The sequence below is a fragment of the Zea mays genome, chromosome 10 (genome assembly GCF_902167145.1).
Source record: "Zea mays cultivar B73 chromosome 10, Zm-B73-REFERENCE-NAM-5.0, whole genome shotgun sequence".
In the NCBI taxonomy this organism is placed as follows: domain Eukaryota; kingdom Viridiplantae; phylum Streptophyta; class Magnoliopsida; order Poales; family Poaceae; genus Zea; species Zea mays.
Window position 1 is genome coordinate 105,276,572 of NC_050105.1, and position 24,277 is coordinate 105,300,848.

The 24,277-nt window shown below is 43.9% G+C and overlaps 2 protein-coding genes across 2 annotated transcripts; both read right to left on the bottom strand.

The window, feature by feature from the left end:
- Window positions 1-1,821: 1,821 nt before the first annotated feature.
- On the bottom strand, window positions 1,822-4,229 carry LOC109943210 (zinc finger MYM-type protein 1). The gene is made up of 3 exons (XM_035963260.1): window positions 3,791-4,229; window positions 2,534-3,686; window positions 1,822-2,449 (listed from the first exon to the last, which is right to left on the bottom strand). Exons 2-3 carry the CDS (start codon window positions 2,905-2,907, stop codon window positions 1,822-1,824), a joined length of 1,002 nt encoding a protein of 333 aa, XP_035819153.1. The 5' UTR covers window positions 2,908-3,686; window positions 3,791-4,229.
- A 10,609-nt stretch (window positions 4,230-14,838) lies between these two features.
- LOC118473521 (uncharacterized) lies at window positions 14,839-16,845 on the bottom strand. Its single transcript, XM_035963261.1, has 3 exons — window positions 16,627-16,845; window positions 15,799-15,854; window positions 14,839-15,151 (listed from the first exon to the last, which is right to left on the bottom strand). The coding sequence occupies exons 1-3, from the start codon at window positions 16,843-16,845 to the stop codon at window positions 15,073-15,075; spliced, it is 354 nt and encodes a 117-aa protein (XP_035819154.1). The 3' UTR covers window positions 14,839-15,072.
- Between the last annotated feature and the right edge of the window lie 7,432 nt (window positions 16,846-24,277).

The window sequence follows — 24,277 nt, forward strand, 5'->3', positions numbered from 1 at the left end:
TTACGCCGCCCTCACACGTTCACGATCACGCATGACATCATTAATTATGAGAAATCTGTCACGCAGCTAGCTAGTGATGTCACAAATAGCCCAGTACGTGGGGTCGGACGCCTTTTCGTGCACGCGCTACTCTCTCTCTCTCTCTCTCTCTCTCTCTCTCTCTAACCCAAACAACGACGATGCTACCTATTCTCCACTCGCTCGTTCAAGCTAAGGACGAAATGGTCGATGCGAGCATGATGATTATTTGGGTCAAAAGGAGCAAGACTACGTTGGTACTAGAACAGGAGAGTCATGCATGCATCTGCGGATCTGCCAACACCGATCAGCTTTTCCCGCTGAATGATTAGGTCTGGCCGGCCTGTGTGTGGGCGCATGCATGGCCTCGACCATGCATGCATGCATGCAACCTGCATGCATGGAGACGGAGTTCTAGTGGTGTCTTTTCACATGCATGCTTTATATATATATATATATATATATATATATATATATATATATATATATATATATATATATATATATATATATATATATATATATATATATATATATATATATATATATCTACACGTACATACAGGCCGGCCACACTCTACAAGTCTACACGTACTACGTACTTGAGCTGATTTACAATATAAATTGCCACGGTCTGTCTGACGACCCAGCTGATTCCACTGTAGCGAGAGGACGCCAAAATGTTGTGGTTTGTCAGTTCGTCAGCTCTCCTCACAGTGTCCGCGTAGGCCGTCGATCGCATCCAAAGCCAGTAAGATCGGGCCCTAGAATGCTCATAGGAGTATAGTAGATTCTGGTCGCCAGCATGAAAATAGCGCAGCAGTTACTAGTGCTCCATCCTGGATCATATGACCTCGGCCACAGTTCCTTCTCAGTTCTGACAGAGACGAATAGGCCGACCGGCCGGCCGGGTACGGACTCTGAACCAAAATTAATAAAGGTGCAAAAGGGTCGTTGCATCAGGTTTCCGTATTATATTATGTTCACTTGAAAAGAAGTGAAGGGGCACAAACATAGTGGAGGACAAGCTAGTGTTGTACCAGAACTCAGGCACCGATAAAGCAACGTAGGAAGGTATCCACATATCGATTGATTTGTTTGGTCTGCTCGTCGGTTTGGGAATTGGTAGGATGAACTAAGCTTCAACTCGGTGTCATTCAACTTGAATAGTAGCTGCCAGAATCTATACTACTCCTTAAGAGCACAACAAGAGCGTCCACCAAGGTATCACTATGCCCCTGTGTGCTCCCGCAAGGCCGCGATACGTGCCCCCGCCCCCGTCAGTGTCCGCCGCCAATCCCGTCTGAGATCGCCGCCGATCCAAAGCAGCGGCACCGTGCCCCTCCCTCCACAACATCCGTGCCTCCGCCCTGTCTCGCCTCTATCACGTGCCCTGCGTGCCCCGCCCACATTCCTGCGCCTTTCCAACCTCGGCGTCTCCTTCCATTGACAACCAGCCTTCGATGACTACGCCGGACCATTCGCGCGTCGCCCCATTTCTGGCGTGATGGTCGCGCCCCACCCACCCACCCCCATCCTCGGCGCGATGTGTCGCTTCCCATCCCAGTCCTCGACTCTGCCACCCCACCCCGTCCTCCTCACGTGCTCCCCGGCCTCGGCGCTGCCAGGGGCGAAGCCAGGATCCGAAGATAGAGGGGCAGACTTAGCCTCCAAGCGACCAAACCAGCAATGATACATTATTAAAATGGCAAGGAAACCAACCACAATACATATATTAATATATAATCTTCATTACAAAAACAGTATAATAAAACAGCATCTATTTTGTCAAACAAAATAAAATTACATTTTAGTTATTTTGAATTTAGCTCTACGTGTACTAGCTAGATCATAGGCCTTGATAATATCATCAGAACTAATCATTGCCGCTAATTCCCTTTCAATATAAACGACCAGATAATCCCATAAATAGGCATCTCCCATTTTGCTTCGAAGACGTGTCTTCACAAATTTCATAGCTGAAAAGGCTCTCTCTGTGGTCGCAGTTGACACAGGGAGAGTTAAAAGTAATCTCAATAATTTATCTACCATCGGATAAGAAGAATCTTTACCCAGCTTAACTAATCCACTTGTTAAATCAGCCAAAGATGATAAACCCTTTAGTTCTGGATGGTTGCAAACATCAAGTTGAAAATGTGGCAATTGGCACTCTAATTGCATTCTTTCTTGATTTGAGAAATCAGTAGGATAATACTTTTCCACTAGAGAGCATACCTTTTCTATGTTAAAAGAGCCAAGTATTGGATTCAAGAAAGCACAAAGTGATAAAAGGTCTGTCGCTTGGCCACCAAATCGATCTTCTATCTCATTCAGTTGTTGATCAATTGCAACATTAAACACATCAAATTTATAATGATGAAAAACGGTGGTGTTATCATTCTTATTTCGAGATTTGGTCACATCAACAAACCTACAAATGTGATAAAATACAAATAAGATCAATTCATATGATATGAATAATAATTGTGCAATAATTTAGCCAAAGGAAACATACTTGTGATTCAGATCCAAAATATCGATGTCATTCTTTTCACAAAAGTAATTAACCTCCTGAAGAACAGGATCCCAACCATCGTTTCGCAAGTTACCAAGTAAGACTTTAGTATTGGAAACTGAATCTAGTGCATTTAAAATATCAATTGACTTCTTTTGGAGTGTTTGACATAGCACATCGGTAATCTTCATAATCTTTTCCATCATGAGCAAAATAAACACAAAATCAAATTTGACAATAATTTGTAGTGCACCTGCAGCATCACCACGAGAATACTTTAAAACTGAACGATCATTTGCAATACTACATAGGACTGAAATTGTGGCGCTAAACATCTTCTTTAAGCTTTGAATTGACTTGTAATGGGAACTCATCTAGTGTCCCCTGGCCTCTGTAGAGAGCTCATCTGATTTGCACCTTGTCCAGTGTCAAGCTCTCCCAATTCAATTTCACGAGCTATTTCTTCAGCTTGCGCAGCTAGTAACTCATCATTGCGCTTAGTAGATGAACTAACAACATTTATGATAAAAGTTGCATGCTGAAAGAAGTTGTGTACCTGTTGCACTTCCCTTGATGCTGCCACTAGAGCCAATTGCAGTTGATGAGCCATGCAATGAATGTAATATGCATATGGACACTCGTTTAGAATTAGAGCCTTCAATCCATTCCACTCCCCTCTCATATTACTTGCACCATCATAACCTTGGCCTCTGATGTCTTCTATACTCAAGGTATTAGCAGTTAAGACAGCACAAATTGAGTTCTTAAGAGTCAATGCAGTAGTATCCTTCACATGAACGAGGTCAAGAAAACGTTCCTTGATAAGTCCTTCTTTGTTGACAAAACGGATGACTATTGCCATTTGCTCCTTTTTAGATTCATCTCGAGCTTCATCAACCATGATGCAAAACTTGCTAGTGCCAATTTCTTCTCTTATTAATTTTTGCACTTTCCGTGCAACAGTGCTTAGAATTTCCTTCTGGACATCAGATGAAGTGTATTTGGCATTTTTTGAGCATTTTGTAACACAACTCCTTTCACCTCCTTGTTATATGAAGCCAAAAGCTTGACCATTTCAAGAAAATTACCTTGATTTAATGAATTCTGAGATTCATCATGGCCTCTAAATGGACAACCTTGAAATGTTAGCCACCTACACAGCATGCAAGGTTTAAGATATTAAATTATTAAGATGATGATGATGATGATAATGTATACATAGATATAAACATCATAAAAAACAAACTGATTTTTTACCTAATGGAATTGATGGTAGTCGTAAGCCTTAGTCTTGCTTCTGCAACTAATTTCTCATTTTCTTTAACCATCACCTTGTCAATATGAGTCATACTGTTTTTCAGATTATTGAAACATCCAACAGAATAGTTATGGGCAGAACCAGAATTTCCCATATGTTTTAGAAAAGCACATTCCTTTCCTTCATTAACCTTTTTCCAATTGTTAAACCCCTTGACTGTGAATGTATCTAATCCATACTTTCCAATTGGTTTCTTTGAAAAAAGAAAACATGGGAGACAATAAGCACGATCTGTATGAGGTGAATACTCTAGCCAACTAAATTGTTTAAACCAATTGCTCTGGAACCGACGAGCATGAGATGCATCATTCAATGGGTACTCATCTAATATAACTTGATATGGGCCCTCAGATATATAAAATCTCCGAGCTTCATCTTGTTGATCAAAAGGTAGCATCAAAATTTGAACACGTTTACCTGGGTCTCTCTCAAATGTCGTGGCTAAAGTCTCTTGTTGATTTAGCTCAGCTGCCTCAGTATGCAAATTAATTGGATCAGAATCTTGCACATTGGTTAGGTTAGGATTTTCGATAGGAGTAGCTCTAGGATTATCACGTTGGAAAAAACAATCAATTGTCTTGAGTTTTCTCTTCATCTTGGCTGAAATTAAGTAGATGCAAAATTACATAATGACAATGCCCCAAATAAACATAATTGACAGCTGGTAAATGGTAATTATCTAATTTATTATTTTACCTAGGCACCTAGCTAGATCAAATATCAAAGAACGGGTAAAAGAAATTAAGAAACTCGGCGCGGACGCTGCTACCTGCCTGGACGCGGGACGCCTGGTGCTTGGCGGTGGACGGCTGGACGCTGTCCTGTCCCTGCTGCCCGCTGGCCGCTCGGCCAGACCGTGCAGAGGCCAGAGTGCGGCGTGTTGCACTGCTGCTAGCCCAGCCGTAGACGGCAGAGGCGCAGAGCCGCTCAGCGCAGCTGCTGCCAGAGAACGAGAGAAGGAGAAGTAGAAGACAATGCGGCGTCCGATCGTGCGCTATGGAAAAAATTAAGGGTTTTAGACTACCAAATAATAAATTGATGGCAAGATAATGGGCTTTAGAATACATTAGTGGTATACTTTAGTTGGGCCGTTGGGGGGTGCCAGGCCCACCCTGGCCCCCCTGGTGTCTTCGCCACTGGGCGCTGCCCCCAACCGGCCCTACCCTGTCGCGGCCACCTCCTCTCCATCCTCATCGCGTCAGCCCACCAGTCGCACAAATTTGAGTTATTTAGTGAGAAGTCGATCGGTCGCGACCAGAGATACAGAGGTGGAGTTCTTTGAGGAAAATCTGTCCTGACGCAGTGCTGCGGGAGTACGACATGGACCCTAATGAGTCGGTCAGCTGCCTCCTCTCCCAAGGTCCCATTCCATGCCACTCCCCTTTTCCTCACCATTTTGTGTGCAAGCTCTATCGGATGTACTGGTTAGAGTTGCAGTAACTGTGGATCTATCAGATGTTTCATGTTTGCATAAGGAAATAGGATAGTTTCCCCCTCACTTGTTTAGGCATTATAAAATGGATTGGATTGGTCGAAGGACTACAAAACACATGAACATCGGCTGTCGTATGTGTCCCATTCAATTCGATTCGCGGTGTGGCATTATCCCTTCAAGTTCTGATGGCGAGTTTGAGTTTGCACTTGCAATTAGTGGTTTTAGATCTCCGTTTGTTCCAATCAACGAACTAAATCACTTCGTTTCTGCATTCGGGTGGTTGTAATCATGGAGGTCTTTTTAGATTACTTTAGTTTAGTTACTGCATGCTTATTAGTATGGACACGACAATAGTTTCATGTTCTACAAGTACGTGTTTGTTTTCAATTTCTGAAAATCACTTGGTTGGTTCAATTAGATTTTTTTGCTTGCAAAGGATTTTGGGTTCCATTTCTTTGACGAATGAAACACTGCTGTCAATTTTCGGCTGACTATGCGGGGTTGGAGGTAGAGGTGAGGTCATTGGTATGTGCTCATTTCTGCTCTATAATTTCTCTGCCCTGTCACTCTAGGACTCTGTTTCTGCTTTGATCATGGCCACCAACTGCCATGATTGAATGGTTCACTTTGTATGTGTTTTGAAACCAGTGTAACATTTGGCTCATGTTTCCATTGTTTCTTACCGGTCATACGGTTCTTGTTTTCGAAATTATAGTTCTGAGATATATGACACGAGAAGTCACTCTATCACATTTATCTAGCCACTGAGGATAGTGTTAAGTGATAAGTCAAACCCTAAACTCAGAGGTAAACCTTACCATGGAACACGTCATTTGTTTTTCAGTTTCTAATTACTATTGGAATGCTCTTCAGTGTTTTTTTTAAAAAATACCCACTGTTGTGCTAACCATGAGGCTTCAAGATTTTTTAAAGAAATCTTTTACTATGTACATAGTTGTCAGAAATCTTGGAAGCACTACTATATAAACATTTTAATATAAATTGAGTTTGCGCATCGTCGAGCCCTTCGGGAGCCTAACTATCGCTTGTCGTCCCTCCACCCCCACCCTCACGGCCCTAGATCGATCGCCCTCTTTTGAAGCGGCAAGCGATGACAGCGCATTGTCGAGCTCTTCGGGAGCCATTGATGACAACCATCGAGGTCTGTGTCCCCACGTTTGTGGGCAGACGGAGATCTGGATCTTCTTTCCTTCGCTTCACTGCTCGCCAGTCTCGTTGCGGCAGACTGAGGCCACACTCACCTACGTCTCCACCATCCACCTTCTCCAACGAGGTATCTAGCAAATGCCCACGACGCTACACCTGCAAGCAGCCATCATGTTGCCAACGCCTGTCCTGTGGATCCTGCCTACTCAACCACGCCCCTAGGTATGGATCCTGCCTACTCATATCTAGATCTGCGCTTTCATCTTGATTTTCTTGTACCCAATGCCATGGATCTGCAATACCAGCTTAGTTTGATTTTTTGAGTGGTTTGATTCCTTTTTAGTTGGAAGAGAATAGCCGTAACAAGGAATAACTGATGAGGAAAACACAACAACTACAGAAGATGGTAAGTCTGTTTCTGTTCCATGCCGAATTTAAATTTTTTTTAGTATTACCAGAGGCATAGTGTTCTTCATACCATGATCTCAGTCTACCATTTCCAGCCTAATGATGTTCAAGCATGCCATGTACCTTCCATGCTACCTACTTTTTTTTGGGTTTTATGCTCCACAGAAAATTGTTACCGGCAAAGCTTAGGATGATATCCGATAAACTTCTAGGATAAGTGAATCTTAAGTTCTTGATTGGTATTTACCATGTTTTCTTTTACTGAAACTGTCTTATTGGTCAGTTTGACCACGAGCTTCTTCTAAGTGTAATAATGTAACGTGGGAGCAAAGAACAGTCTACCAATTTTTTCCCACCAGCCATGTTTTTTTACTTTGCCGGAGCAGAAAAACCAAAACAATATTCCACACAATGGATGAGAAACATAGCCGAGCATTTTATTACCACAATATTTTTAGGATATCATACTTGCATTTAATAGAGCTATGGATATGTCTATATTTCTGTTTCAAACATACAAATAGATATGTGTTATTTGAAACAATGTCTCTATACCCTATGGTGTAATCAGCTTTGACAGCTTGTCTCATTGTGTCATGATGAAAAATCGCAACTCTTGCTTGACATGTAACAACTAGAATTATACTTTTATAGCATATTTGTGGGCAACAATTTGTTCTAGAATGTGCTTACTTTTTTCAAAGGGAAGATGCTACATCCCAAAGTTCTTTCAGTGGTCAAGGTCAAGAGCGCAATTTTATTCTAATAAAATGGATGGCTCTAGCTCTTCAGTAACTCCTCAAAGTACATTGATCCATCCTCAAAGTGGATGTTTTGAGGGTAGAGAGCATCTGATTTATGAAAGCATGAAACAAAAATACCTTGATAGTCCCTAGACAAATGGAGCATTTAAAAAGTGATTAGGTGAACAGAGTGCTATTGATAGTGGTGGCCCATCACAATTCTCTACTCCCTCATGTCGGTCCCTTTCTCCAAATAGGTAAAGTAGCATATATGTCTATGTTTCTGTCTTGGAATCATATTCTGGGTGGCTTATATTGATACATATCTGTTACATGCATATAAAAGATGGAGATTATGATTCTAGGTTATTACCATTTTCAGAGATGAACTCAAACATATCCTAGAAGCAAGTAAACTAGGAGTAGAATTATCCTTATCTAGGATTCCATACATAGAAATATGTTACCTTTTTTTATTATAGATGCATTATGTATTGGTCCTTTACTTATTCAAGGAATAACTCCAGCATGTACGTGTTCATGCATTGGAAGCAGTGATGAGTTAGGAGCTACAATAATCTTTACAAAACCTATCAGGTAGATTATTTTTCTTTTTTAAATCTTTTGTTAATTCAGAAATGTGGTTGAATCCTTTAGATATACATAACTTGTTTTTACCATTGTAGCCTTACCGTGGTTGAACATGTACTGATCTAAATCTGAACATCCCTGCACTGCACAAGAAGATGAAGTACAGGCAGAGGATTGGGTGGAGTGGTCGCAATGCAACGACCCGAGGGGTGCGCAGACTAGGTCGCGCTGCAGCAGGACCCTGTCGAGCTGCTGCGCAACTGCGCAAGCTGGACGAGCTAAGGGACCAGATCACGCGCTCCGTGCAACATCGTCGGGCAGCCGTGGAGCACCGGCACTACTTCTAGTACTCTGGGAGACAGTGGGAGAATGGTGGGACGGGGCCTGGGAGCTTCCATCCCACTTGCATACAAGGTTGGAGACAAAAGGAGTGGAATTACTACAAGAGTACCCCCGCGTGCTCCCGCAAGGCCGCGATACATGCCCCCGCCCCCGTCAGCGTCCGCCGCCAATCCCACCCGAGATTGCCGCCGATCCGAAGCAGCGGCACCGTGCCCCTCCCTCAATAGTGTCCGTGCCCCCGCCCTATCTCGCCTCTATCACGCGCCCTGCGTGCCCCGCCCACATTCCTGCGCCTTTCCAACCTCAGCGTCTCCTTCCATTGACAACCAGCCTCCGATGACTACGCCGGACCATTCGCGTGTCGCCCCATTCCTGGCGTGATGGTCGTGCCCCACCCACCCAACCCATCCCCAGCGCGATGTGTCACTTCCCATCACAGTCCTCGACGCCGCCACCCCACCCCGTCCTCCTCACGTGCTCCCCGGCCTCGGCGCTGCCCCCAACCAGCCCTACCCCCATCGCGCCCACCTCCTCTCCTTCCTCGTCGCATCGGCCCACCAGTCGCACAAGTTTGAGTTATTTAGTGAGAAGTCGATCGGTCGCGACCAGAGATACAGAGGTGGAGTTCTTCGAGGAAAATCTGTCCTGACGTAGTGCTGCGGGAGTGTGGCATGGACCCTGATGAGTCGGTCAGCTACCTCCTCTCCCAAGGTCCCATTCCATGCCACTCCCCTTTTCCTCACTATTTTGTGTGCAGGCTCTATCGGATGTACTGGTTAGAGTTGTAGTAACTGTGGATCTATCAGATGTTTCATGTTTGCATAAGGAAATAGGATAGTTCCCCCCTCATGTGTTTAGGCATTATAAAATGGATTGGATTGGTCAAAGGACTATTAACACATGAACATCGGCTGTCGTATGTGTCCCATTCAATTCGATTCGCGGTGTGGCATTATCCCTTCAAGTTCTGATGGCGAGTTTGAGTTTGCACTTGCAATTAGTGGTTTTAGATCTTCGTTTGTTCCAATCAACGAACTAAATCACTTCGTTTCTGCATTCGGGTGGTTGTAATCATGGAGGTCTTTTTAGATTACTTCAGTTCAGTTACTGCATGCTTATTAGTATGGACGCGACAATAGTTTCATGTTCTACAAGTACACGTTTGTTTTCAATTTCTGGAAATCACTTGGTTGGTTCAATTAGATTTTTTGCTTGCAATGGATTTTGGGTTCCATTTCTTTGGCGAATGAAACACTGCTGTCAATTTTCGAATGACTGTGCGGGGTTGGAGGTAGAGGTGAGGTCATTGGTATGTGCTCATTTCTGCTCTATAATTTCTCTCCCTATCACTCTAGGACTCTGTTTCTGTTTCTACTTTGATCATGGCCACCAACTGTCATGATTGAATGGTTCACTTTGTATGTGTTTTGAAACGAGTGTAACATTTGGCTCCTGTTTCCATTGTTTCTTACCGGTCATACGGTTCTTGTTTTCGAAATTATAGTTCTGAGATATATGACACGAGAAGTCACTCTATCACATTTATCTGGCCACTGAGGATAGTGTTAAGTGATAAGTCAAACCCTAAACTCAGAGGTAAACCTTACCATGGAACACGTCATTTGTTTTTTCAGTTTCTAATTACTATTGGAATGCTCTTCAGTGTTTTTTTAAAAAAATACCAATTGCTGTGCTAACCATGAGGCTTCAAGATTTTTTAAAGGAATCTTTTTCTATGTACATAGTTGTCAGAAATCTTGGAAGCACTACTATATAAAAATTTTAATATAAATTGAGTTTGTGCATCGTCGAGCCCTTCGGGAGCCTAACTATCGCTTGTCGTCCCTCCACCCCCACCCTCACGACCCTAGATCGATCACTCTCTTTTGAAGCGGCAAGCGATGACAACGCATCGTCGAGCTCTTAGGGAGCCATCGATGACAACCGTCGAGGTCTGTGTCCCCACGTTTGCGGGCAGACGGAGATCTGGATCTTCTTTCCTTCGCTTCACTGCTCGCCAGTCTCGTTGCGGCAGACTGAGGCCACACTCACCTATGTCTCCACCATCCACCTTCTCCGACGAGGTATCTAGCAAATGCCCACGACGCTGCGCCTGCAAGCAGCCAGCAATGTTGCCAACGCCTGTCCCGTGGATCCTGCCTACTCAACCACGCCCCTAGGTATGGATCCTGCCTACTCATATCTAGATCCACGCTTTCATCTTGATTTTCTTGTACCCAATGCCATGGATCTGCAATACCAGCTTAGTTTGATTTTTTGAGTGGTTTGATTCCTTTTCAGTTGGAAGAGAATAGCCGTATCAAGGAATAACTGATGAGGAAAACACAACAACTACAGAAGATGGTAAGTCTGTTTCTGTTCCATGCTGAATTTAAAATTTTTAGTATTACCAGAGGCATAGTCTTCTTCATACCATGGTCTCGGTCTACCATTTCCAGCCTAATGATGTTCAAGCATGCCATGTACCTTCCATGCTACCTACTTTTTTTGTTGGGTTTTATGCTCCACAGAAAATTGTTACCGGCAAAGCTTAGGATTATATCTGATAAACTTCTAGGATAAGTGAATCTTGAGTTCTTGATTGGTATTTACCATGTTTTCTTTTACTGAAACTGTCTTAATGGTCAGTTTGACCACGAGCTTCTTCTAAGTGTAATAATGTAACGTGGGAGCAAAGAACAGTCTGCCAATTTTTTCCCACCAACCATGTTTTTTTTACTTTGCCGGAGCAGAAAAACCACAACACTATTCCACACAATGGATGAGAAACATAGCCGAGCATTTTATTACCACAATAGTTTTAGGATATCATACTTGCATTTAATAGAGCTTTCGATATGTCTATATTTCTATTTCAAACATACAAATAGATATGTGTTATTTGAAACAATGTCTCTATACCCTATGGTGTAATCAGCTTTGACAGCTTGTCTCATTGTATCATGATGAAAAATCGCAACTCTTGCTTGACATGTAACAACTAGAATTATACTTTTATTGCATATTTGTGGGCATCAATTTGTTGTAGAATGTGCTTACTTTTTTTTAGAGGGAAGATGCTACATCCCAAAGTTCTTTCAGTGGTCAAGGTTAAGAGCGCAATTTTATTTCTAATAAAATGGATGGCTCTAGCTCTTCAGTAACTCCTCAAAGTACATTGATCCATCCTCAAAGTGGATGTTTTGAGGGTAGAGAGCATCTGATTTAGGAAAGCATGAAACAAAAATACCTTGATAGTCCCTAGGCAAATGGAGCATTTAAAAGGTGATTAGGCGAACAAAGTGCTATTGATAGTGGTGGCCCATCACAATTCTCTACTCCCTCATCTTGGTCCCTTTCTCCAAATAGGTAAAGTAGCATATATGTCTATGTTTCTATCTTGGAATCATATTCTGGGTGCCTTATATTGATACAGATCTGTTACAGGCATATAAAAGATGGAGATTATGATTCTAGGTTATTACCATTTTTAGAGATGAACTCAAACATATCCTAGAAGCAAGTAAACTAGGAGTAGAATTATCCTTATCTAGGATTCCATACATAGAAATACGTTACCTTTTTTATTATAGATGCATTATGTATTGCTCCTTTACTTATTCAAGGAATAACTCCAGCATGTACGTGTTCATGCATTGGAAGCAGTGATGAGTTACTGGGAGCTACAATAATCTTTACAAAACCTATCAGGTAGATTATTTTTCTTTTTTAAATCTTTTGTTAATTCAGAAATGTGGTTGAATCCTTTAGATATACATAACTTGTTTTTACCATTGTAGCCTTACCGTGGTTGAACATGTACTGATCTAAATCTGAACATCCCTGCACTGCACAAGAAGATGAAGTACAGGCAGAGGATTGGGTGGAGTGGCCGCAATGCAACGACCCGAGGGACGCGTGGTCTAGGCCACGCTGTTGCAGGACCCCGTCGAGCTGTTGCGCAACTGCGCAAGCTGGACGAGCCGAGGGACCAGATCGCGCGCTCCGTGCAACATCGTCGGGCAGCCGCGGAGCACCGGCACTACCGCCAGTACTCTGGGAGACAGTGGGAGAATGGTGGGATGGGGCCTGGGAGCTTCCATCCCACTTGCATACAAGGTTGGAGACAAAATGAGTGGAATTACTACAAGGTAATTGTGTGAATTGTTGTGTTTTGCTTTAGATCAGTAAATATAGAGTTTGTTCAAAGGAAATGCAATTCGTACTGAAGCTTATTCATTATGACAATTAGGCTTACAAAATTATATTAAAAAACAATACATCTTACTCTCGATTATTGTTTTGTATGAAAACATAAAGTTGCAAAATTTGTTTCATCTGTTTTTCATCAGTGCACCAATATAATAACTTTTGGTGACCTTATTTTCGGGTAGTACTCATTAATCCTGAAGTACTTATATTTCAACAAGCATCTTACAATTTGTTTGTCTATATCCGAAAACAGGTAGTTACCCCCTTGTTCAACTGCGGTCAATTAATTCATCAACAAGCAGAAATAAATGTAGCAAATTTTTGAATTGTGGCAGTACACCTTGGTCCTATCGTGTCTGCCCTGTGGAGCTAGGATGTGTTATTTAGGTATATTTTGCTTCATGTAGTACAGTTGACTCACAAACATCAGTGGGAATATCTGAACGAGTTGCTTATCCATGACTCCTTTTTTCGTAGCTATATCTCATATCCATGCCTGATCTCTATACCCACCAACATTTGCTTTGACAACGGATAAACATGGTCAACATTCACTATTTCAAAACTAAGAATGATAAAAAAAACTTGGAAAGTGGCTATAATTTCTTCACTACCTTAGCAACCGTTGAGAGAATATGCAGTTAATATGTGTTGTTTGTTTTTATGTACTAACATTTTATCGAACAATTTGTGTGTCGTCGCAACGCACGGGCATCATACTAGTTGACTTGTTAAGACTGGATCCCGGTCAGAAATGATAGCAGAGGGAAGACCATATACAGTTTGTAAATATTGGACAGAAGAGGTGTGCCACAGAAACTGTTGTATACGGATAGGACATATGGGAATGAAATGTGCATACTTTGTAAATTTGTCTACCATCACTGGTATGTAGTTAGCATTAGCAAACGAGGGAAGGCCTTCGACGAAGTCCATAGAGATGGCGTCCCAAGCTGAAACCGGCACGGGCAACGACTGAAGTTTACCAGGGTATGCCAAGTGATCTGGTTTTGCTTGCAGGTAGGTCTGGCAGTGTTGAACAAACATGTGGACAGATGACTTCATGTTTTTCTAAGAAAAAATAATTTTGAGGCGAGTGTATGTGATTGGGGCACCAGAATGCCCTCCTAAAGGTGAGTTGTGCGAAGCAGAAACTATGTGTTGGCGAAGCTTAGGATCTTTTCCGATCCAAATACGACCTTTATAGCGTATTATGCCATCTTGAAGCGCAAAGTTTGGAACGGCTGAAGAATCAACAACAAGTTTGGAAAGGATAGATTGAGCTTCAAGATCAGCCATATAATTGTGTTTTGCACATCGATCAGCCACTGGGGCACCACAACAGACATGGCACGAAGTTTAGGAGATACACGTCGTCATAGGGCATTGGCAACATGATTCATGGCCCCTTGCCTGTACACAATTTTGTACTGAAGTCCCAAGAGTTTGGTGAATACTTTATGCTGCAATGTGTATGCAAGCGTTGTTCATTGAGTTGCGATAGGCTTTGGTGATCAGTGAGGATCAGAAATTCACCAGTTTGTAGGTAAGGGCCCCACTGTTGAACAACTACTAGGACTACTAGGTATTCTTTTTCATAAGCGGATAGCCCCCGAGACTTAGGTCCCAAGGCCTTGCTAAGAAATGCTAATGGATGTTCTTTCTGCATAAGAACAACACCAACACTTAGGGAGTTGACGCCTACTTCGATAGTGAACTAGGAGGAGAAATCAGGTAGGGCCAACACTGGAGCTATAATTAGAGCCTGCTTCAATGTGTTGAAGGCGACAAAGTGCTCATTGGTCCAAATAAACAATGCTCATTTTCTTAAGCAGGACATGGAGAGGTTGGCAGATAATTCTGAAATGGCGAATAAACTTTCCGTAGTATCCGGCTAGGTCAAGGAAACTACGGAGTTCCTTTAAGCGGGAACAAGTTTCTCAGTAAGCAATGGCTTGGATCTTGGTAGGGTCAGTTGCCACCACATTGGCACTTACGTAACACCCCATTGATCCCACACAATGAATGTTACCAAAATCCCTTTCCACAAAAACTTATACCACATAAGAAAAGTAATAGAGGTGGAACATAAAACAAAATCTGGTAGCACCTCCCTTGAAAGTAGCAAAACGAGAGGGACATAAAGTTTAGACATAATGTAAAAGAAAGACAATCCATGAAACATAAACAGGATGCAGAGATAGTAATAAACATTCATGACCAAATAGAAAGAGAGGGAACCCGGCCAACCCAACAAATTTGATTACCATGAAGCCTAAAACATATTAATCCCCTGGACTTGAACCCCTGTTTAACATCATCACTAAACAGTGGTACATTTATTTAAAAGTGAAGTGGTCGTGCTGCTACATCCCTCCTTTCCCAAAAGCAAGATCAAGTGCCTGCATCAAATAATGCAAGAGTGAGATGACACATCTCAGCAAGTAAAAAGGTCAAACATCAATTGGGACTATGTAACCAAACCATGCTTAAACAACCACGTAATTCACAACTTCCTTCCTGAGTATTAATTTGCAGCAAGTACACAAGTAACCAATTACTTAGTTTCAAAGAAGTGAATCACCAAGTAAAGACCCACAATATCCACTTGACCACAACAGGTTCCACACTTCACCCTTGAACGCACATGGCTACAGATGCAGTAATGACTTCTGCCTTCATACCGCTAGGGTATGAAGCTGCATCATACCCCTACTTGGGCAATGTATGATGTTGAGTGTACCAGTACGGTCGGACCATAAGATCACGACAAAACTTCCATGCAAAAGATGATGTATGCAGTATGCATGACAACAACATGAGATCCTCCACCCACATGTGGTAGACATAAACTTCCACTTCCTCAAAATGATAAGACAACACGTGTAACATGCTCAAACCACATCTTCAACATAAAAAAATAATGTAACATGAATAACTTCGAGCCACATTTCCCACAATGGAGTACAAGTATGAATACATTTGACATGGATGTGATTAAGCATAGGACACATAAATCAATCAACGGTATAAACCACCACTATTTTACTTGTCTTCACCGGGGAGTTTGGACAAAGCCTTGAGCATAATCCGGAAGTCCACCACCTGTTTTGGACACACAACTCAGTACACAAATTTCACGTAACAACGCTCATAAACGACGCCGCACCTACGCACAATTTCAAACCCCGCCGCGGGTAACAACTCTTCCCACACCCACCAAACTGTAGCGGCGCTGCTTAACAATTTCATATCTTTAAAATTATGACAGCAGAGGTAACAACCAAAAACTCCAGAGGCATCTATATAAAATTCCCCACAAGTTTTGTATACAACTTATCATTAAACACCAACATCTAATTAGCCCAAAACCATCCACAAGGTACATCCTGCAATCTGTTTTTTTGGACAGCAACACACCCGGATTCAAACAGCGATATCTCCTAATTTATAACTCCGAATTGAGCGCATAAGTACTTGTTGGAAAGGTATGACAAAGCTATACATAATTCTCATACTGTTTATCACTAATTACCCACGAAAAATCCCCAGAAACTGCTAATACTACTGCTGTACGCCCACCTGCAGAAATCTGTTTCTTTGGACAGCCACATACCTGGATTCAAACGGTGATATCTCCTAAAATATAACTCCGAATCGAGCGCATAAGTACTCGTTGGAAAGGTATGACAAAGCTCTACATGATTCTCATACTGATTCCCATTAATTACCCACGAAAAATTCCCAGAAACTGCTAGAACTACTGATGTTCGCCCACCCACTAAATTTCTGGACAGCACCTCTACCAATTCGCATACGCAACATCTATTCAATTGAATTGCAGCACAAATAAACAAGAGATAAACACAAAAATCACCTTGGATTCTCCCCTTTTCCTTCCTTCCTTCTTCCCTCCACCAAAACCAATTGGAGACTTGCACCACGCGACGTAGATCCAAGCGACAAGGAATGGCACCTTGGGGAGGAGGAGATGGGGGTGGCTAGGGTTAGGTGGTGTGGCTGCAAGAGTTTGAGGGAGGAGGAGATGGGAGGGGGGCGGCGGCCAAGGGCTAGGGGAAATGGGGGGTGGCTGCATAAGGGGAGGGGATTAGGGGGAGGGCGGCTAGGGTTAAGGGGAGGCTAGTGGGCCGGATCGAGATTCACGGCCCAACTCGCCCACGCGATAGCTCCCGACCCCGTCGCAAGCGTCTAACCAAAGAAATTCTACTGTCTTACTGGTGAATGTCTTCCCAAAAATTCCAAATCCCCAAAGCGCATCACCCTAATGAGAAAAAAAAGAATAACCTCCAACTTCTCTTCTTTGCAAACCGGGTATCACAACTTACCACATGGCCTAGGTAGGACACTTGGTTTTGGGAAAAGGAGCACTTGGACAGTTTTACTTTCCATTGTTCCTTGTCCAACAATGTAAAGACCTATTGCAAATGACAGAGATGATCTTCCCATGTGTGACTATAAGCCAATATGTCATCAAAGAAAACAAGAATGCACTTCCTTAATAGAGAATATAGTGTGTGATTCATTGCATGCTAGAATGTTCCAGGTGCACCAGTCAATCCGAAAGCCATAACTCAGAATTCATCATGACCTAAATGGGCTTGAAATGTCGTATTACGCTCTTCTCCCTCCCTTCTCCCTCCTTAAGCAGAATTTGATGGAATCCAGCCCACAAATCCAAAATTGAAAACCACGAAGCCCCCAATAGTTCGTTTAGCAGTTCATCAATCACTGGTATATGATACTTTGGTTTGACTGTAAGGGCATTGAGGTGGCTGTAATCAACACAAAAGTGCCATGACTGTTCTTTTTTAACCAAGATGACAGGGGATAAAATGCACTCGAGCTGGGTTGAATCAAACCACTGTGCTACATGTCCTTCACCTGATTTTCTACTTCATCTTTCATTGTTGGGGAAAATCTGTAGGGCCAAACATTGACAGACCGAACACCATCAATCAGTGGTATAGTGTGATCGCAAAAAACCCCAAAAAACAACAAAACATTTTTTAAATTATGGGAACATGTCACACCCGGTTTTAGACGGCAAACCGAATGCAAACCATGTACGTGGCAGGATCAGCAATTCACGTACACAGTAGTTACATAACTGGACATCATCAGACAATGCTCAAATAATGACATAAAAGAGGGTATAACAATCGATTACATCATGATGTCCGAGACATCCACATAGTCTTTAACAATAATTAAAGTACGGAAAAGAAACGTAGATACACACGCCTACACAGGCAGCCGACTGGGGGTTTGCCACTAACCCACACCTAGAACTCATCGTACTCTTGGAACTCCTGGAAGTCCTCCTCAACGACTTCATCTTCTTCTGAGAAGTGGTTGCAACGCGGACAACCTGGGGGGTTTGGTGTGTAAAGCAAGGGTGAGTACACATCAACATACTCAGCAAAATGTCCTGTTTGGCTGTAGTGGACTAGCTTTATGTGGAGTTAAGTCAAGCAGTTGCTTTTAGTTGGTCAGGTTATTACTTACTAGTAGAAAGCCATGTTTTAGAATTAACCAAAGTTATTAACCCGGTGTACCCTTTCCAAACGGAAAGAATACCACTTACCAGTACCATAGTCATAACCAAAATCATCATCCTCATCACCACCTGTAAACCATACATCTCTGATCAAGTATCTCTAATCAATGGAGCTCCCTTGGCCACTCATAACAACGAGCACGACTGATATATCAGTTTCATAACACTCTACAGAGGTTGCACACTTTACCCACAAGCCGTGATTCCCTCTTGCCTCGGGCCGATCAAACCCTTAAACACTACCAAGGTGAATAGGGAGGGTCTCACTACGTAGTCTTTACAAAGATTCCCTAGGGTTGTAGCCGCCCGTTAGGTTTCCTAAATGCAACGCACTCCTCCCCAAGGGGCGAACCAACCTTGGCAGAGCGAGCCGTATACACCGAGCCCCATTAACGGCACGACGGCGAAGCAAACTACACCCCAGTTCCTCTAATTACTCAGCTAAGGGCGTCCCACTCCACCCTCATGGTTGCACCGTTTGCTCGGGCGGTCATCCAACGAACAGGTCCTTACAGAGAGGCACTCGAGAAACAGCTTGAGTCCCCTTAAGGGCCACAAGTATCGTCATCATAATTAAAAGGGAAAATAGCATATCATAGATAATCTCATCATGTTCATTGATTAATGTGAAGCACTAGCATAAAGCTAAACCATAATAACCCAACCAGAATATGTAAACAAGGACAAGATAGATAAAAGCTAGTCAATCCTTAGGTATAAATGTGTAAATGCAGGAAGTGAATTATAAGAATGAGTAGGACATAGATGGGTCAAGGGACACTTGCCTTCACCAACCGACTGCTGCTCAGGGTCTTCACCTGCAACTCCTTCGGACTCCGCTAACTGACCGTTATCTATACGAGTTTCAAACATACATTCCACAAGTTTTAATACAAAGGAACAGTACACCATACAATAGAATGCAATAAATAGGCAGACGTTCGACGCAGGGCTCGCACCTACCACTAAACGAGAAAGAGAAAGTAACGGTCGAGGCTACGGTCGAGAAGCGATCACGTTACATGATTATGGATTAAACTACTCGTCTAAATAGAACGGTATTAGTTTAGCCATTGCGTTTAACATAGGGTGAAGTCATGTTCCATGTTTAATCATTATAAGCAGATAAAGGTAAATTAAAAGGATTGTCGCGCGGCGAGACGCGCGACACAACACTTAAATTGAATTAAGAAATAAATGACTCGTCGCGAGACAGAGCGCGCAACGAGACACTTGCATTAATTATAAAGAGACATTAAGTGTCCCGCGACGAAACGCACGACGGCATACGTCAACCAAACTGAATTTAAAATGGAACGTCGCGCGACTGGACGCGTGACGCCATACATTAAACAATCCTGAAATTAAAATGGATCGTCGCGCGACAAAGCGCGCGACGCAGCACATTAATAGAATATGAAATTAAATAAATTCGTCACACGACGAAGCGCGCGACGCAACACGTTCATTAAACTAAATTTAAAAACTAATTAAACCGAGGTTTGATCGCCGCGCGCGATGGGGTTGCGCGCACGGGAACGCGCTGCGCGCGTCGGGGGCACGCGAGGCCACGCTGGGGCACGCGCAGGGGCTGCCGGGGTGCGGGGCCATCGGGGCGCACGCGCAGGGCACGGGGCCACCGCCGGGGGGGCGTTGGGAGCACGCTGGGAGCCCGCAGGGGCGCCAGGGGCCGCCGCAGGGGGCCGCGCGGGGCGTGCTTAGAGGGTCGTGCAAGGGCGCGCAGGGAGGCCGCACGGGGGAAGAAGAAGGGGAGGGGAAGAGAGGGAGAGGGGAGGGGAGGGGAGCTCACCTCGGGGTCCAAATCCGGTGATCACCGTCTCCAAAACCTAGGGCACCACGGGGAGAGAGAGAGGTGGGAGAGGAGGTTGCTGCGCGGGAGAATTGAATGAGGGAACGAGAGACAAGGGGAGGGGGCGCGCATGGGGGAGAGGCAGGGCGCTAGGGGCGCACGGGTCGAGGCCGGGCCGAGCCAGGTCGGGCTGGGCTGGGTCAAGCTGGGCTGGGCCGCACCGCGGGTCAAAATCCCGTGGCACACACACCCACAGATCGGAATCCAATTGCGAACCAAAATCCGGAACGAGACGAGATGAACACGCGATTAAACACGACCTCAGACAAAGAAATATGATTCGGCATGATGCAACATCCATGTCAACTTAGGTTTTGTTTACACACGATATGGATGCCAGTCGCTATACTGCTTTGAAATTGGGAAGAAGGAGCAAAACGGGAAAAGAAAAGGGAGTAACGCCTGAATTTGGTGAGTAAAAAGAAGAAAAAATTCTACACCCCAAATTCAGGGCATTACAAACCTACCCCCCTTAAAAGAATCTCGCCCTCGAGATTCAAGGTTGGCCAGCAAAGAGTTCAGGGTATTTGGCCATCAGATCATCTTCACGCTCCCAGGTTGCTTCTTCCTCAGAGTGGTGACTCCATCTGACTTTGCACATTCTGATAGTTTTCCTCCGGGTGACCCTGTCTGCAGTCTCAAGAATCTGCGCTGGCTTCTCTATATAGGTCAGGTCCTCCTGGACCTCCAGATCTTCCACTGGCAACTGCTATTCTAGCACACGTAGACACTTCTTCAGCTGAGACACGTGGAAGACATCATGCACTGCGGACAAGCCTTCTGGCAGACTGAGCTGATAGGCCACTTCTCCACACCTTGTGAGAATTTGTTACAGACCAATATAGCGAGGCGCTAGCTTGCCTTTGACTCCGAATCTTCTGACTCCTCTGATCGGCGATACTTTCAGATAGACAAAATCTCTGACTTTGAAACTCAGCTCTCCTTCTTGTGTCTGCATAACTTCGCTGCCTTGACTGCGCTATCTTTAGATTCTCTCGAACCATCTTGATGTTCTCTTCAGCTTTGAGTAGAATGTCTGGCCCGAACACTTGCTTTTCTCCAGGCTGATCCCATTGTAATGGAGTTCTACAACTCCTCCCATAAAGCGCCTGAAATGGTGACATCTTCAAGCTTGGCCTGGTAACTGTTGTTATAGGAGAACTCTGCATAAGGTAACCTCTTGTCCCATCCGGACTGATCTTGCAACGCACAAGCTCTCAACATATCTTCAAGGATTTGATTAGTTCTTTCAGTCTGGTCATCTTTCTACGGATGGTAAGCTGAACTGAAATTCAGATGTGTATCCAATGCTTCATGCAACTGCTGCCAGAAATGAGAGGTGAACTGCGTTCCTCTGTTTGACACTATCTTCTTTGGCACACCATGAAGACAAACGATCCGGGACATGTACAACTCTGTCAATACTGCACTGCTGTAGTTGGTCTTGACAGGTATGAAGTGGGCTGACTTGGTCAAGCGGTCCACCACTACCCAAATGGAATCGTAGCCGGCTCGAGTGCGAGGCAATTCGACTATGAAGTCCATTCCGATTTCATCCCATTTCCACTGAGGAATTCGCAACGATGCAACAATCCAGCTGGCCTATGATGCTCTGCCTTGATCCTTTGACAACTGTCACATATAGCCACATGCTCTGCGATCTCCCTTTTCATTCCGTACCACCAGAATTTCTTCTTTAGATCTTGATACATCTTCTCACTTCCAGGGTGTATAGAATAAGCTGACTCATGAGCTTCCTTGAGGATCAACTCCCGAATGGACTGGACATTGGGATCACACAAGCGGTCCTTGAACCATACCACACCTTCTGCATCTTCTCGAAAATCTTTACCTCTTCCTTCCAGAATCAGCTGCCGGACTTCATTGATCTTCTCATCGTTCTTCTGTGCTTCTTTGATTTCCCGCTCTAGGGTAGGCTCTAACTCAACTGTCACTCCTCGCATGTTGTTCAGAAATTCGAGGCTCAACCTGTCAAACTCTTTGGCCAGCTCGTAAGGTATCGGATGAGCGACCATCATGTTGACTTGACTTTTCCTGCTCAAAGCATCTGCCACTACGTTCGCTTTGCCTGGATGGTAATGAATCTCCAATTCATAGTCTTTGATCAACTCTAACCATCTTCGTTGCCTCATATTCAGCTCCGACTGAGTGAATATGTACTTTAGACTCTTGTGGTCTGTGTAAACATCACATTTCTGCCCGTACAGATAGTGCCTCCATGTCTTTAGTGCATGAACCACTGCTGCCAACTCTAGGTCATGGATTGGGTAATTCTTCTCATGAACCTTCAGCTGTCGGGACAAGTAAGCCACAACCCTTCCCTCTTGCATCAACACACATCCCAAACCAGTGTAACAAGCATCGCAATACACTGAGAAGGGCTTTTGCACATCTGGCAAGACTAAGACAGGCGCTGTAGTCAACTTCTCTTTCAGCGCTTCAAAGGCTTCTTGGCATTTCTGAGTCCACTTGAACTCAACCTTGTTGCCTAGCAAAGATGTCATTGGTTTCGCGATCTTCAAGAACCCTTCGATGAATCGCCGATAATATCCGGCCATTCCAATGAAACTCTTGATTCCTCGAGCATCTGTTGGCGCTTTCCAATTCAGAAATGCCTGCCACTTTCTTCGGATCCACAGCCAATCCTTCTTTGTTGATTATGTGACCCAAGAATAGGACTTCATCAATCCAGAACTCGCACTTGCTCAACTTTGCATACAGCTGGTGCTCTCACAATCTCTACAATACCATCCTCAAATGATTCACGTGCTCTTCTTCGCTTTGAGAATATATAAGAATGTCATCAATAAATACCACCACAAATTTGTCGAAATAATCCATGAATACACTGTTCATCAGATTCATGAAGAAGGCCGGTGCATTTGTTAGGCCAAAAGACATAACAGTGAACTCATACAACCCATACTTGGTAATGAATGACGTCTTCGGAATATCTGAAGGTCGAATCCTAAGCTGGTGGTAACCTGACCTCAGATCTATCTTTGAGAACACGCTGGCTCCTCTCAATTGGTCGAACAGATCTTCTATTCTGGGCAAGGGGTACTTGTTCTTGATTGTGACCTCATTCAGACCTCGATAATCGATACACATCCTTCTGGTGCCATCTTTCTTCTCCACGAATAGGACAGGGGCGGCCCAAGGCGAGGTGCTTGGCCAGATGTAACCTTTCTCTAACAGCTCATCGATCTGCTTCTTAAGTTCAACTAACTCTGGTCTAGATACTCTGTAGGCTCTTTTAGAGATAGGGGCGGTGCCAGGAAGAAGCTCTATAGCAAACTCAACTTTCTGCTCAGGTGGCATGCCTGGTAAGTCTTCTAGGAACACATCTGGGAACTCTGACACAACCTTGATAATCTCGAATGAATCTGGCTCCTTGCTATCAATAGCCATCTGATGACAACTTCCTTACCTTGGTTCAGGTGAGACCAGCTCGGCTACCACTTCCTCTCCTAGTGGGGACATCAACTTGATTGTCCTCTTATCACAACTGATAACTGCCTGATACTTATCTAGCCAGTTCATCCCTAGGATGACATCTATTCCCTGAGTACCCATTACTATGAGATTAGCGAGAAACACTATCCCCCTTATTTCCACACTTACGTTCAAGCAAATGCTATCGACTCGAATTCTACCACCGGCTGAGTCAATTTGGATGGGGGTTGACATGGTAGTGATTGGAAGATTATGTGCTTCTACCCAAGATGCAGTAAGAAATGAATGTGTTGCTCCAGTATCAAATAACACTTCTGCAATATGGGAGTCGACTGGAAACATACCTACTGTCATGCCGGGGGTTTCCTAAACTGCTTCAGCCTCCAAGTGATTCAGTCTCCCATGGTTGTAGCATGCTGAGAGTGATTGCCTGCTCCAGGCTGTGACACATTCTGCTTTGGTGGGGCACTGGGGCCTGACTGCTGCTGGGCTGCCTTCTTTGGACATTGCATCACCCAATGGCCTTGCTCTCCACAATGGAAACATGCTCTGCTTCCACCCTGAACTGGTGCTGCCTGACTGCTCTGGTTGGTTGCTGGGGCG

Excerpts from the sequence above, each read along its gene's own strand:
- LOC109943210 (XM_035963260.1), bottom strand. The coding sequence starts at position 2,907 with ATGAGTTCCCATTACAAGTCAATTCAAAGCTTAAAGAAGATGTTTAGC. Across the intron at positions 2,450-2,533 it reads ATTTTGGATCTGAATCACAA|GTTTGTTGATGTGACCAAAT; the intron begins GTATGTTTCCTT and ends TCACATTTGTAG.
- LOC118473521 (XM_035963261.1), bottom strand. The coding sequence starts at position 16,845 with ATGCAGCCACCCCCCATTTCCCCTAGCCCTTGGCCGCCGCCCCCCTCC. Across the intron at positions 15,855-16,626 it reads GGAAAAGGGGAGAATCCAAG|GTGGTGGACTTCCGGATTAT; the intron begins GTGATTTTTGTG and ends TGTCCAAAACAG. Across the intron at positions 15,152-15,798 it reads AAACTCCCCGGTGAAGACAA|GCACTTGATCTTGCTTTTGG; the intron begins GTAAAATAGTGG and ends TATTTGATGCAG.